Here is a 16,845-nt window from a genome sequence, read left to right on the forward strand (position 1 = left end):
TCAAGGGCAGACAGGAATAGAAAACGACAGGATTAGGATGTGATAATAAAAATAACAAACATGGGAGGGGGGGAGGGGCTAAACAAGGGCTCATGGGGGGTAGTCCAAAAGGGTTAGGGGGAATAGTCCCAGTCCCCGGCTGCGCTCGAGGGCGCGGAGACCTGGGGGACTTAGGAGGAGTCCTGGGGGGAAAAGTCCTTGACCCAGGGGGTCTCCCCGGGGCCGGATTGGCTGCCGGACTAGGGGCCGGCTGGAAGACCGGCTGGACAGGGCTTGAAGCCGGCTGGACAGGGCTTGACGCCGGCTGGAAGGCCGGCTGGACAGGGCTTGATGCCGGCTGGAAGGCCGACTGGACAGGGCTTGACGCCGGATGCTGTACCGGCTGGGACACCGGACTGGATGCCGGACTGGATGCCGGACTGGACCACCGGACTGGACGCCGGCTGGACCACCGGACTGGACGCCGGTTGGACCACCGGACTGGACGCCGGCTGGACCACCGGACTGGACCACCGGACTGGACGCCGGCTGGACCACCGGACTGGACGCCGGCTGGACCACCGGACTGGACGCCGGCTGGATCACCGGACTGGACGCCGGCTGGATCACCGGACTGGACGCCGGCTGGATCACCGGCCTGGACACAAGACTGGACGCCGGCTGCACCGGACTGGACTTCCCCCTCCTCGGCTTCTTCTTCCTGGACCGGCCCACAGGACATGTGGCCGGTTGCTGAGAAGTGATGGGGAGCCCGGTTAGCTCCGTACCGGAGGAGTCGGACGGGGAGTCCCACGACTCCCTTCGTCTGCGCCGGCCACGGATGCTGATGGGCGGAGGAGGAGCTGCCGGGGGAGAGATGGATGGAGCGGTCGTGCTGATAACCCCGATCTGTATAGCGCGACCCTCCGGGATCACGGGCAGTGGGGAAGAAAGACTGGGCTGGACTGAGACCCTGGGCTCCGGCCGATTCATGGCGTACCTGATCATGTCCGTGCTCTCTCTCATCATGGACCATCTCCCCTGTGGTCTCGAAGAATCGGTCGGCAAACTCCAAGACGTCGGAGTAGCCCTGTCGCAGACCGCAGAGGAGATGAGCCTGCCTGGATCGCCTTGCCTCCATAATGCCTGCTGGGTTCAATTCTGGTTGGTGGATTCTGTCAGGAAACGAGGTGGAAGAACCCAAGTGCAGGCAACGGCAGGTAAGGGGTTAACAGGGGTATTTTATTTTAAATATAAACACAAAACAAAAACTCCCTCGATGGGGAAAAACACTGACAAAGACAATGGGAATAAATAATATCAGGAAAACACAGGAACCAAGGACTATTAACTAGACTATAAAACACGTGACTTAAACTAACATAAACAAGACCAACAATGACTCACGGTGGGAACAAGGAACATCGATTTGGACAGGTTTGGAATACAACACGACATCACAGGTACACGAACATCCACATGTAATCCACCAACACAAGACAAAGAAACAAGAGGGTATATATAGGAAACGCAAACGAGGGATAACGACATGGGGCAGGTGTAGGTAATCAAACACTCAGGGAAAGATCACAAGGAAATGAGAGGAGCGGGGCCAATGACGAGACACTGGAGAGAACGCATATTATTGTCAAAAGGACAATAATATGTTTCTCTCCACACATAACCAAAGACTTTGTCATGGCTCTGCTACAGGACCAAGAAAAACATGACTAAATGAAGCAGAGCCATGACATTAGGACTCAACTCTTTTAACCAATCAGATGTGAGCATTATCCCTTGGCGCTGATCACTGAGCCAATTAGATCATCAGCTATGTGATGTAATGCTACTCTATTTTGATATTAAACAGCTAATGTACTATGAACCAAATACTGACTGAAAAGTGAAAAAAAAACAGTATAAAAAATCTACTGTAACCCTTGATCCACAACAATATTAAACAAAAGTGATGGAATCGAGTCCTCGCTGACTGGGAGGAGATGAAAATAAAAGAAATACATAGTCATGTACTGTAACAGTACAAACCAAGCAGGTATGCAAACTTCGAATATCCAGTCAAAATATGATACCATCTGGGCTGACAAGGCATAGTTTTTTTAAAAACATCACTTACAGCTGCAATCCATAACATTCGCTTCTATAATGCCATCTCTGTTTTGAACATAAACTACTTCAGAGACCATACTTCCTTAATAAAACCCTGTGGCGAGCGTGCTTGTGAGTGTAACCATTAGCAAAGCTTAGAGGGGATTTGTTTTTGCTAAATTATGAGGATGGATCAATAAAGTTTTGGAATTAAACGCAAACAAAACAATATGCAGCAATCTTCGGTTTAAAATTGATGTATTGCACAAGAGTGGAACCTCCCTTGTGAAGCAATTGCACGCACGCACACGCACACACATGCACACAAACACAGAAACTGTTTATTAAAAGCACATTCAGTATATAAAACATTCAGTCACCCTCATTCTGCTGACAAAATATCTTTCGTGGAACACAAAAGTAAATGTTTTTAAAAAATGTTCACAATGCTTTTCTTTTAATTAAACATAACGGCAAACCAAATGAGTTTTGAGAGCCATGTTTGTGGGAAAGATGACAAATGATGGTTAAAGAGGTGGCTGGTTATAGGAACACAAAGTCGAATGTCTTTAGAACACTATTTATATTATAAATCATAATTTGACTCTTATAGACCTGAAAACAGAAGCATGCAAATTCTTCAAAATGCCTCACTTTGTGTTCAACGGAGGAAAATAAGTTATACACATTAGAAACGAAATGTGTAAATTTGAGCACACTGGAGGATTTTTTTCAAGAAATTTTGGTTTCCAATGTCAAACACGATTTAAAAAAAACATTTCCTTTTTAGACGTAAAACTAAATAAAGGTCTGACATGTATATTTTAATTAAAAACCTTTTGTCATGTTTAAAAAAATAAAAATCTCATTACCGTAACATGTCAATATAGCATGTTTTGCTATGAAGCCTAAAAAAGTTTTTAATCTTCATACATAATTAGACATTAGTGAAGTACTGTATATTTTTATAGGAAATAAAATGATAAATTATTTTTAAGTGGAAAACCACCTGTATCGGTACTGATCATCAATAATGTACACAGTACAACAATATAAATATTAAACTTTTAACTACAAAAATATAAAGAAATCTGTTAACCTGGTAGCAATTTGGAAGGTACTGACAAATGTGTTACTTTAAACAAAATCAAACTTAAAGGTCCAGTGTGTAGTTTTTTGGAGGATGTATTGACAGAAATGCAATATAACATGCATAACTATGTCTTCAGAGGTGTATAAAGACCTTACATAATGAAGCGTTATGTTTTTATTACCTTAGAATTAACTATTTCTATCTACATACACTGCAGGTCACCTTACATAATGAAGCTATTTCTGGGTCCAACATGGAATTCACCTAAACGGAAAAAACTACTCTACAGAGCGAGTTTTGTACGGTATCTCTTTCGGCAAAGAAGCAAAGAAAATGTGACGACATCTTAGCCCTGTGTCAGCCACCGTAGAGCTTCGAAAGGGATGGGTGGAGTGAAGCCGTTGGTTGCAATTTACAACCTCACCGCTAGATGTCGCTAAAAATTACACAATTGCCCTTCGATGTAAAAATCTGTGTGTAAATAGTTCTTTAAAAATGTTACAGAGGAGAACATGGACATTTCTTTTTTCCACTATTTCTTTTTTTTAATTATACATGAATATTCTGGCATTTTTGTCTTTTGAGAACTTCTAGCAGAACATTCATTTTTTCAGAACATTTAAAAATTATACTCTGTTTAAATAACATTTCATGCACTCAGATATGGCTGGATGTGTTACGGTAATGAGATTTTCAGCAGAAAATGCAATAAAACTTTTGCTATGCTAAAATTATTATTTGTGCAAGGTGGAGAACACAATGAGCTTTATTATGATATTTTTTATGTTAATGATTTATATGTTTTACATTTAAAATCACTACTTATAAATCATTACTTTAATATTTTCGTGACGATGACTATGACCAACTATTGTCAGCAAACTATTCCTTCAATAGCAATTAAAGCAGCTTTCATCATTAGACAAGTCCTTACTTTGTCCTTGACTGCCAGACACACACACACGCACACGCACACGCACACGCACACGCACACACACACACACACACACGCACACACACACACACACACACACACACACACACACGAACTCCACCACACATATTCCCTCCCATACACAATGCACATCTCTGCACCTGTCGAGTGTTAGCTGGTGCGAAACCTCTAAATTAACTCCGATGACAAGCTATAAAACACACTAGCTTTACAAACCATACGCATGCACAAACACTTTCGCTCATTTTTACATACACACCTGCAAACCTGCTAGCAGCACGGCGGCGAGAGGGCGACACCAGTTCCTTAACAATCTGCAGCACCTGCATGCTTAGATGTAGGCGGAGCCGAGATGTGAATACAAGGTGTAGCAGGAGGCGGGGCCAGTGCAGAACAAAGACTGAAGAGCCTCATTCTTGTCGCACAAATATACATGAAAAGAATACTACGATAAAGTTTCGTCCAGGACATCCAACCAAGTATTATAATTTATTCTGTGGTCCTTGTGGTAATGCTTTGATGGTGCACAGCTCCAGAAGTTTGTCAAGAATACGTTTCAATATATCTGAAATCAAATCAAAAATGACATCCGACAAACAAAAATCAACATTTTTTGCACTTCTAAAGTAAACTGCCGATGCATCTATAAAAAAAAGCAAATGGGCTCTTCCATTCATGTTTTTCGAGTAGCTTGTCTCCTCCTCCTTATAGTGTCTCTGGTACCATTAAAGTCATTTCATTTAACATAAAATAGCAAATCCAACAATAGCTTTGGTCCACAACACCAATAAAAACATATTAGCAATGCATAGTGCATAAATTAAATCTTCCTAACTTCATAATTCCGTATCAATTCCGCAGCGTCAGGGTTAAAAAACAACAACACAGGGTCCTGCAGAAATACTCCTGCAGAATTTGCTTTCTGCAAGTCCTGAAACAGATCCAAACACGAGGGTCCGCGTCTTCTTTCTTCATCGCTTACATCTTTTCTCGTTGCTTCTCTCTCTTTCTCACACACAAATTCCTCTTCCACTCAGTGATGCTGCGATTCTTCTCGTTTATGGCACAGAGACACAAAGTCCGGTTCAATCTCCTATAACCGCAGTGTGTTTGTGTGTCAGGTGAGAGAGATTAGATAGAGTCTAGATAAAGTCTCTCTCTCTCTCTCGCTGTTGCAAACATCCAAATCAATACCAGCACTGCTCCGCTCTACTCTGTCGCTCCCTGCCGTTTATTCTTCACAGCCCGGCTTGTGCTCTGACAACTTTAAATTAGAGAGCATGTTACAACAGCCCCTCCCCTCAACTATCTCGTTCTCATTTCTCTCCTCTGTTCCTCCTTGACTCATGACTCGGTTTAGTATGTGAATGCTGTTTTGATCTAAAGAATATCCGCACAACGGGAATAGAAAACGTGGCCGGTCATCCATCATTTTGAGGATAGTATGAATGGGAATCGTGAGGATTCGGAATTGACATGATGTTTTTGGTTCAGAACTTTTTTGAATCTCAACGCTGACAGACAGACAGACAGAAAGACAGACACGTTACATTTGGATATGGGTGTGTCGTCGAATTTAACATCACCTTCGCATAAAAGGCAGCGGTTCATATGATTGCAGCTTCTCTTTACAGCTAATTTTGTGTAATTCTGTTTGTTAAATCTTAAATATGAAATAACCTGACCCTGTTTGATCAAGGTGCGACTGTTTTGTTTCAATACACCCAAGTGTACCCAAAAATAAAGTTGAATATACAGAATTTTAATTCATCATTGTAATCTGATGTTTACTGGTCTTTTTTAGAAATATCTATAGGATTTGTATTAAATCTATCATCATTGACTCGATTCAGCTTGTGAATCGGAATCGAAACATATATGTCGATACCCAGCCCTAATATTACACACAGTCATGCATAAACACGAAAAAACACGCACGCACGCACGCACGCACACACGCACGCACGCACGCACACACACACACACACCTCTAAGCAAGCCATTTATCTACCTTTACCGATCACAGGTTACCTGTTACCAGTCTGATATCGCTCAAAGGTAGAATGTTATCATGGCACACTAATGCAGTGTGTATGTGTACTTAGTATGTAAGCTCCACTGTAATCGATCTCCATAATGGCCTCATTAGAGCTGAAACCGTCAAAAACACATATCAGCCAGAGGCAATTACAGTAACATTACATCAGCATTACATCATCACAGCTCACTACAAAATAGCACCGCGAGTAAACCATAAGAATCATGTGACTATATTTAACCACAACTATCACAAGACTCTGCTAACCAAACTGCAGTGCAAGTTCAGCATTACTGCAACCAGTAAATAACACCTTCACGGTGTTCCCAAATGTGTTCTTTAGAGTTACTGAGATCTGCGCTATCACAAAACGCAGGACAAAAGACAACATTTCAGATGAATGGGTGGATGGGGGTAGGGCTTCAAGACACTGTATATCAAAATGAATAAAATATGGTCACAATGGTTTGTGATAACTGAATGACTTTAATACCTTAAAAAAATGATGTAGTCAAAGTTGGTTTTGATTGTGTTGTCTTGATCAGAAGTTGCAGTGATACTTTCTTTTTCCAGAAAAATGTGAAACATTTGAAATGTGAAATATTTTTTGTATGATAATATATTTTAAAGCTGCAATTCGTTGCATATCCCTCTCTTGCGGTTTGGTGAGTGTGCTTGGGCACTGTATCTCCGTGTCGATGAATCTGGGTTGCCAGATATGCATAACAAACCCAGCCCAATGGCCATTCAACACTAGCTGTAAAAAACGCAGACTTGCCAAAAGTCTGGCAGTCGGCTGCAGCAGCATTTCCAGCGAAATCAAGGCCAAGCACACAAATTAAATTCATCATTACAAGTTTAACGTTGTGAATCAGGCAACGGAGCGTTTGGCAAAATGTATTTTTATGTATTTGGTTGAATTATAAGTGTTACTGCTTGCAGCTTTAATATAATTTAAATTTATTTGACAAACTAACGGCATTGTTGTATTGCAAATAGCATTATTTAGCAAGTTGCCCTAGATGAAGTGATGTCATAGAGACAGATAGATGGCAACCAGAGAGATGACCAGACAGACAGCTTCTTCCCTGATTACACGCTTCAGGTCAGAAAACACACACATACAACCAAAAAGCAATTTGTTCAGCCTGGCTTCCTGTCACAGAGACGTTATGAGAAATTGAGGGGACATTCTGCCCCCTCTTCCACCCAAAATTGTGATATCCCGTGTAACAGAGACACAAAGAGAGAGGGTCTGTTCTTGACACCTACTGTGCTCTTGGGTCATAATCAAACTGCAGGATATTATTCTGTGTCAGTTAAACCTGATACGTGTGGACTGAGCAGAACTGATCTGAAATCAGCATTTCTACAGCAAGATGTGCTGAGCAGATCCTCAGTGTGTCAGATGGAGTGTTGCGTCATTGTAACGACAGTGTCGGAGTTGTAAAAGCCGGGCTGAGTTTAACTGCATGGCTCAGTTGAGCTTAAATAATGAATGTTGGAGAGTGCACTCATTAGGTTTAGACTTGCACACAGACACTGAAATCTCACTGCACCACACAGCATTTAAAGCAAACAGTATGCTGCATGTGTATGAGATGAAGATGGACCAAAATGTGCCTTCTATAATGTCAAGCAGAGAGGATTGGGAAAACACTAACAGTGCGTCACATCCTGTTTGCCAATCTCTTATCCTGCAGATTCACATTCAGTGTAAAAGATTGCTCAATTCTGATTGGTCCATTTAACTGTTGGAGGGGACATTTTGTTCTTTTGTTTTTATGGGATATTCCAATTTTGCGCATAAGCTAAATTCGCAACTTTGGATGGAAACCTGGCTACTGTAACAAACCTCTGTCATTTACTTTCACGTGTGAGAGACACCAAAAAACCCTTTGTGATCAAAATTTCTGTCCATCCGAAACTAATTAAATTATTTTACAGACGTAAGTTCAAATACACATCCTGTCCATAGATATGCCCTTCATAATATTATCTTTCTGTTTCAATGCCATGTAACTCACACACTCTTAAAAACAGTAACTAAGGCCGTGTTCAGACTTGACTTCTTTTTAAAAGCTGCTAGCGTCTGTTTTACATTATAATCCTATGGAGTAAACCATGTTTTCAAAAAACATCTCGAGCGCTTTTTTAGGCCCGATTGACATTCCGTGTCTTTTCCGCGTGCATATTCGTTATTTTAAATGTAGACGTGCGCAAATAGGGGGCGACGCGCGCACATTTTTCTAGGCGCGTCGACACCGCATCGAGATGGAAATAGTTTAACTTTTTTTTTTCAACATGCAAGGAACGTGATTGGTCGAGAAGGCTCAAGCTTGAAAAAATAAAATGGCGGCCGAAATGCCCGTTGAAGCATAGTTTTGTATAAACTATTCACTTTCAACAACTTCTAATTGCATTTCTAGTGAGATATTGTTGTTTTTAAATATGTGATTAGTTATTGCAAAGACGCTCTCTGTTTATAATTCAAATAGACATCCGTTACGCTGCCTATCTGTTTCTCTGGGCTGCCTTCGTGCACAGACGCTGCCTCCGAAGTCATGGCGCTCGGCTGCTATTTGTAACCAAACGCTTCCAGCGTTTTTTTTTTGTACTAAAAAAGCGCCTTTGTCAACTTTTTCTTGTCAAAAAAGAAGTCAAGTCTGAGCACGGCCTTAGTCATTTTAACAACCTTGAATCTTGTAAGATGGACTTGTTTGCCTATAAAACCAGCCAAACGTAGTCATTCCTTCCATTGCATTTCCACCGCAAGTTACTTCACATTTTTGGCACAAATTGCATCAAATGTTTTTTCAATGAACATTACAACTATGGAAAAAAACTGGCCATGCAAGGTGTGCATAGTTTTTTGTGACAGTAAGGCATTCATCATCTGTGGAAATGTTACAAGGTCTACAGGCATATAGTTCATGTGGGTCCACCCGTAAGGAAGTACAAACGATGTACTGTACATTTTACTCTCATGCACTCTCCTGAGTCACACACACACGCCCTTGAACAAGTGATAATGTATTGCGGCAAAGAAAACATGATACATTCTAGCTAACTGAAACATGAGGCCCAAAATGTTGTTAATGAAAATAAAAAAAACTTTAGGTACATGTCTTATCCACAAACAAAACTACTGTTGTTACTACTGTAATGGTAACCTGTTAGTAGCCCAGTCCAGACAGTTTGTGTGTGTGTGCAAACTAAAAGGGCACAGATCCATTTCCTCATGTTCCACTGTTTACTGTGAAATGTAATCACATTCCTCAGTGACTTCCTTCCTGTGATCATCCATCTAGTTAGCTGTGCAAACACACCAACATACTCAACATCAACCCATGGGCATCTGGGTGAACATCACATGACATACTAAACGGGCATGTTTGTTGTATAACTCTGAGCTTTGGATGGCTTGACGTCGGCTTAAGACAAAAATACAGTGGGGCCAACAAGTATGTTTATACATACTTATACTATATGCAAGTTTGTATATAACGACACTTAAGCCACACTTACACATGCGTAAATCCTATTGCATTTAATTACAAACAATTCAAACAAGTGACTTGTGTAAACAGATAGAGCTAGTGTATGCTAGCCAAATGGTTTAAAGTGTCAATAATTCATAACTTTTTTTGGTTAAAATGTTAAAGAAATCAGTCATTGAGAAGGTACATCATAAATCAGTGTTCAAAACTGTCTGATTCACAACAGGAAGATTAGTAATGGACTAATGGTGTATTGGTTGAGCTGTCGAGTACGATTTTGTGGGAAATGTCATTTTGATGTCATTTGACTTCAACCCATATAAATATGTGCAGAAAGTAACCTGCAACCTTAGGTTTTAAACAGAGATTTATATAGTTTATCCAAAAATTTAAAAAATCACCATGTATTCACCTTCAGACCCTCTTTTTTCTGTGATACACAAAGGAACATATTTTGAAAAATGTCTCAGGGGTTTTGTGTCCATGTCCACATGGAAGTCAATTGGGGGCCAATGTTATTTGGTTACCAACGTTCTTTAAAACATCTTATTTTGTGTTCTGCAAAAGTATGCATGTCATCCAGGTTTGGAATAACAAGAGGGTGAGTAAATTATGAAAGAATTTTCATTTTGGCTGAACTAAGTTGTCTTTATTCATGTGTTTAATTAGGGTAATGTGGCAACTTTACAAATTGATCTGTCTGTATTCCGTCATTCACAGGTTATATCAGATGTTTTCTAAATATTATCTGATTTTTACCCACCCAAACATATCTGTACAGCACATTTAGCATTTATAATGAACTCACCATCTTCTCTATTAGTATTCAATGTGCATCTGTCATCGCATCATCAATAAACCCAATCTTCTGTTGGCAGCTGGTAAAGCCGCCATATGTCACAGTACATTACGACTCAGATCAATTATAAGCTGTGACCAAACCTTTCACAGACTATAAAACATGAGATGATCAGGAGGGAAAATGAAACGGCATCTTTTTGTTCATGGTTCATACACATCAGCGCATCCTGGATGATGTCAGGTCCCTCATTAGAACCGGCACTCACAGGGGTATGAGCGGGGGGTAATTAGGGTAATTAACTCAACACACACACACACGCACGCACATGCACACACACACAACATCCTATTCCTCAACACCAAAACAACACATATGCAATGTCAAAAAATAGGCTGTGCTGCCAATACTCTCTTGTACAAGAAGAAATTAGATCAGAAGAACCCGAAGCAAATAAACAAGCAGCAGCATTATTTTCTTGCGTCAAATTGTCTGCACCACATCCACAAGATCTGCCAAGAACACACATGCAGACACACTTCTTCTGTGTAGCTGTCCAGCTATTTCAGGTGCCTTTTAACGTGGCGGTTTTTGGTCTTTGTGTTATTTCTCTTTTTTCGATCCCGATTGATGTTGAAGATGAAAGAATCAAGACCCTGCTGAGTCGAGCATTAGAGGCTAAAAGACGGAAACATGCGAATGGAAGGCGGAGAGGGTGTGGGAAAAAGAAAGACATATGTAGAACTAGCTCAGACATTAAAGAAGTGTCAGAACATGCGTATTTGTAGAGCATTTGTTTAAAAAGTTTGCAGAGTCTTTTTTTTAAGGAAAAGTTACCAACCCTCAAAAATGTATCATTTTTGCTCCCCATGTGAGTATGAATTGACATTAGGTTGAGCAAAAATGACAGAAATCTTATATTTGGGGAACCTATTCTTATGTGCCTGCACCCCTAAGAGGGAAAAAAGAAAGAAAGAAAGAAAGAAAGAAAGAAAGAAAGAAAGAAAGAAAGAAAGAAAGAAAGAAAGAAAGAAAGAAAGAAAGAAAGAAAGAAAGAAAGAAAGAAAGACTGCAGCATTTTTCCATTTCATAAAAACAAAAGAATGATGCATCAAATAGATTTCCCTACAGCCATTTAAAATAAACAATCAACATTACTGTGCAACCATATCGAAAGTTCAAAACAAGCATAATAAAACAGCGGGTAATAAAACAACAAGCTGGGAAACTGGGAAAAATGTCTCTGCTCCCTGACTGTCAGAGAGCTGAGATAATGATAAAATAATGTGTTACTGTATTATTTAAATCTTTTCTTTTTTTATGTGAAATGCTGTTTTTCAGTTACAATGTTGCTCTGGGTTTTGAAACATAAAGGTGCACTAAAGAATTAGGATGTTTGAGGCATGCATCACTGTTACACTCTTACACACACTAACTTAACTAACTTTGTTGTGTAACTTTCCTGAAACATAATAACTTTGTTGTGTAACTTAAAAGCCAAGCAGCAAATGTTTAAAATGTCAGGTGGTGCGGCATGGTAGGCTTAGATTTGTCTCCACACATTCCTCATAGAAAATGCATAAGTTTAAAAGAAAGTATTATGATAACATCATAATAATATGATGTTATCGGATAAAACCTTCAACATGGGTAATGACTTTTTCAGACTCTGTCGCAGTTACAGATCAAGGTTTTATCAATTCGTAGAATGACTGCCAGTTAACATGCAGTATGAGTTCTGTTGAATCACTATTTAATATTTGTTTTAATGTCTGACAACAGAAACATAACAGTTTAGATACTAGAAGCTAAAGTGCTAACACTAGCCTGACTCTAAATGCAAATGTGACACGATGATGTCACAAATATGCTTAGGCCTATTAGTATGTCAAGAATCGATTGCGAATCGAATCATGCCCCCTAAGAATCAATTTCAATTGAAACATTAGGTATCAAACGCCTCATACCCCTTGAGATAAATTCAGCTTTATACAGCATGTCGAGATCACAACATGGCAACCACCATGAAGCAGGACCACACCATATGTAACTAAAACAACCTTTTCTAGCCCACCGATATGACTGAAGTGTCAAGTGAGCATATGTGATTGTAAATATATCTGCCATAAGCACTATTCATTTGTAAAAATCTTTTCACTGTGGAAAAGCATAATGCATCTTTAAGTGTTAAAATCTTCTTTATATTTGTATTGTATATTTAAAACTTAGGTGAGGATCAAAGAATCAAAGACTTGTGAATATTCAGTACCATTGCTGTTGTTTAATGGTATGGTGCGGACTCCACAGGGGACACACTAATCTGGTAAACTCTCAAATCAGCCCTCCAAGAGATGACCATTCTAATCTCCACACAGTCGCCACAGCAACCACATACACTTAAATACACTGCCGTCCTAAAACACGCCATCTGTGAGATTACAAGTCAAACTCCCATAAAACCCTGTTCTTACAGGAACTTAATGAAGGATCTGAGGTTATCTAATCTGAGTCAAGAGTGGTTCTTTAACTAAATTTCATGGGACTCAAGCTGTTTTGAAACAAGATTTAAAGACCTATGTATCTACAAAAAAATCGCTCACGTTTCAAAGTCTTCTGAAGTTATTTACGTAGCGACACACCCAAAGCCACTTCTACTCTTCTACTCTTATCTTGGATCCCTGGCTATGACTGACGTGGAAAAGTAGCCTTCGTGCATACTGCAAATTTGCTAATGCAAGTGAACAACAAAAGTTTTCAAAGGTGTGCCAAGTATTTCTAACTATGTATCAAAATCTTTAAAGGTCCCGTGTGTCATTTTTTGGAGGCTCTATTGACAGAAATGCAATATAATGTACATAACTATGTCTTCAGAGGTGTATAAAGACCTTACATAATGAAGCGTTATGTTTTTATTACCATACTGTACGGTCACACCACCAGTGACTGTCGAGAACTGACGACGCGAGCTTCACTGCTGTACTCCTATTGGTAGTCGCTACCGAAAGTCGCTCGTCGTTTGCATAAAGTTGAGCAATTCTCAACTTTGTCGCGTCGCTAGACACACCCACTTCCTGTGTCGCCAACGGTCACTGAAGCCAGAAGTAGGCGAGTTTCCATTGAAATTAATGACATTGCATCGTTTTGTCGCCGGGTGTCGCTGGCGATGTGACACACAGTTAGGATGAGCTATTTCTATCTACATACACCGCGGGTCCCCTTACATGGAATTCGCCATGTTGTTTCTACAGTAGCCCTACTGCTCTCCAGAGTGAGTTTCGTAAATACGTTATCTCCTTCGGCAAAGAAGCAAAAACGTAGCCCTGTGTCAGCCACCGTAGTGCTTTGAAAGGATGGGTGGAGTAAACCGTTGGTTGCAATTCGCAACCTCACCACTAGATGCTGCTAAATTTCATACACTGGACCTTTAAACTACCCCATACTCTAATAAAAAAAACATATCAGCTTACCACAAAAAAAAAACTTTATAAGTCAGACTGAGTCAAAATGCTTATGAGAGTAACACATGGTCACACTGCTGCTCAGATTCAATGTGATCATCCACAAGATTCTTTTTAATGGCTACAACAATATACTGTAAACACATAAGACAACGAATGTGCATATTTATGTTTATGAGTGTGTTCATCTTTTGTATCAACATTGTGGTGTTATGCTTATGAAGTATGTACTCACTCATACTGTGATGCAGCGTGTCGGTTGGGGTGTGAGCACCAGGCAAGGTTCTTCTCAACAGCTTTTCTCCTCAAGGAACTCATGACCTGCACACATCAAAAACATCCTCAGCAACAAAAAAGACCAGCCAAAATATCAGACCATCATGTAGAAATGTCAAGAAATTGGGGTGAAAACAAGAGGTCACTCTATAATCAGCACTAATAATAGACGCTTTCTTTGCTCGTTATCGGTACCAAAGCCAATTGTTACAGATAGTTTTTTTTTTACCTCAGTGTATGAAGGCAGGTTATACTTGCTTATTCTTACAAATTCGGAATATGATGTATTAATTGTTCTTTTGTTTATTATGTAACATTATAAATTTGTTATTTCGGTTTGGATGGTTCAGTTTGTATGAATGTGTTTTTTGTTATGTTATTTTAACAACTACAAAAATGTTTGATTTTATTAGCCGATTATACGGTTGTTAATCTATTTTCCACCTTACTGGTGTCGAAAATAGGTCCGCCTCTAAAACAGAGATTAAAGGAGTCATATTGCACGGCTAAAATGAATATTATTGTTTGTTTTAGATGTAATGCAATGTGTATACACCATGTAAAGTTTAAAAAATGTTGTATTTTCCACATACCGTGCATGTTTGTATCTCCTCTTTGCCCCGCCTCTCTGAAACGCGCTGATTTTTTACAAAGCTCATAGCTCTGAAAAGCGAGGTGTGCTATGATTGGCCAGTTCACCAGTGCATAGTGATTGGTCAAATACTGCAAGCATTTCAAGGAAATGTAACGCCTCTTACCATATTCGGAACATCAGGTTCCAAAACAATTGTACTGACAGGCGATACAATGAGATTTACAATTACGCCTATGTGTTAATAACTATGTGTAGATTTGGGCGGTCTTAGTCAAATCATGTTACGAAGTTACGTAGATTCGCCGGGGTGTGGTTACACGAGGTGTTTCAGGCAAGTCTGGTTGAGCATTCGCTTTTAGATAGAATGCATCTTTTGTTCCCACACTTTCATTCGTGCAATTTTACGTGTCTAATACATGCATAGGCAACTTATAACACACCAAAAACACAGAAAAACACGTACTTCCGCCATATGACACCTTTAAAACGTCTCAAACTGATAAGTAAAAAAAGGCAAGAAAACATCCAAAGAATGTTGCAGCGCTCCAGTCAGCCAGTTAAATGTGCTGGAATAATATTATTTCTCAAAAGTGAGCATAGATAACGTTCCACCATCCAAACAAAATAGATACTACTAAACTATAGAGGTACTTTTTATATGAGAGTCATTTATGAGTCCCATGATCCATCACAAAAACTTGGAAGTATAATCACCAAGTAATATTTGAGATGACCTAAAATATTAGTATCATAGTGATTGAAATCTTACCACAATCAGTGTATTTAAAGGGACAGTCATCATTTACTCACCCTCGAATTGTTTCTAATCTGTATACATTTCTTTGATCTAATGAACACAAAGATAAGAATGCTTGTAACCAAACAGTTAAGTGGCGACCATTGACTACAATAGTAGACAAATTTACAATGGTAGTCAAAACTGCTCCAGAAGTGTTTGCTTTCTTACTTTCTTCAAAATATCTTCTTTTGTGTTTAACAGAACGAATACATTTATAAAGCATTTTTTCCTACTATGGTAGTCAATGGTGGCCAGGAACTGTTTGGTTACAAGCATTCTTCGAAAAATCTTTCTCCGTGTTCATCAGAACAAAGAAATATATACAGATTTGAAACAACTTGAGGGTGACTAAATAAAGACAGAATTTTCATTTTTGGGTGAACTGTTCCTTTAAGTGCAAAAAAGTTGTTTTAAATATTTAAACATTTAGAATTTAAAAATGTCAACCAGTGAAAATCAAAAATGACACTGTACATAAAATTTCATAGGTAGATTACAACCACAAAATCTAAATACTTAAACCATAAAAATTCATGATTGTGATTACAAAATATCACACCGTGCATGCCATCTGCACTCAAAATAAGCATGAGTTTTCTTTTCAGAAATAACTTTGTTGCCCATTTGTCAGAAAATTACAGGTTGGGATGCTCCAAAAAAAAAAAGATTCACTGAACCGCAGTATTTATTTACAGTCTTCTGCAGGTAATGAATGCCTTACAGCTGTCTAGGCAGGGCTCTAAACTGCGACCAAAATGCTCGCAAATGCGATCGTTTTTTTATAATGTGCGAGGAAATATTTCACAGGGTCGCATTGGTGCGTAAAATGAATTTTTGCCCCGCCAAAGATTAATTTAACATTTAATGTGAGTTATGAGTGGTGAATGACGCGCTTGTGATAATAGCAGGAAAGAGCGAGCAGAGAGTTCGTGCTCTCTGTCTCCAAACTAAAGTGTGAGTTTCGCTTCATTCGGTGTTGCGCAGATCGAACGGCATAAACGCACTACGGGACAGACTGCTCCATATGCTTTTAAAACGCTCTCATGGAACATTGATATCATATTTCGATCGTTCTCCACAGCGCTTAATGAAGTCGAACACATCGGTTTCTGAACTGACTCTCTCCTTCACACGTTAATCAAAAGCAAGGTCGGAAGTCAGAATCAATGTTTCACGTGGCGCATTTTGAGAACATTTATACCTGAATGACAGCTGTGAATGTGCTTAAATTAAAACATGTTGCCTTT

The 16,845-nt window shown here is 39.6% G+C and overlaps 1 protein-coding gene across 2 annotated transcripts in view; it reads right to left on the reverse strand.

Moving 5' to 3' along the window:
* Positions 1-16,845, reverse strand: part of usp6nl (USP6 N-terminal like) — a 63,562-nt gene that overhangs the window by 37,552 nt on the left and 9,165 nt on the right. Inside the window, exon 2 of one of the 2 annotated variants that reach the window (XM_057323807.1) lies at positions 14,164-14,249. In XM_057323807.1, the coding sequence (XP_057179790.1) occupies positions 14,164-14,167 (4 nt within the window). In that variant the 5' untranslated portion in view covers positions 14,168-14,249. Of the gene's footprint in view, positions 1-4,392; positions 5,379-14,163; positions 14,250-16,845 lie in introns of those variants that run through there. The other variant, XM_057323805.1, reaches the window with a different exon arrangement.

Source organism: Triplophysa rosa, linkage group LG24 (assembly GCF_024868665.1).
Source record: "Triplophysa rosa linkage group LG24, Trosa_1v2, whole genome shotgun sequence".
Classification (NCBI taxonomy): domain Eukaryota; kingdom Metazoa; phylum Chordata; class Actinopteri; order Cypriniformes; family Nemacheilidae; genus Triplophysa; species Triplophysa rosa.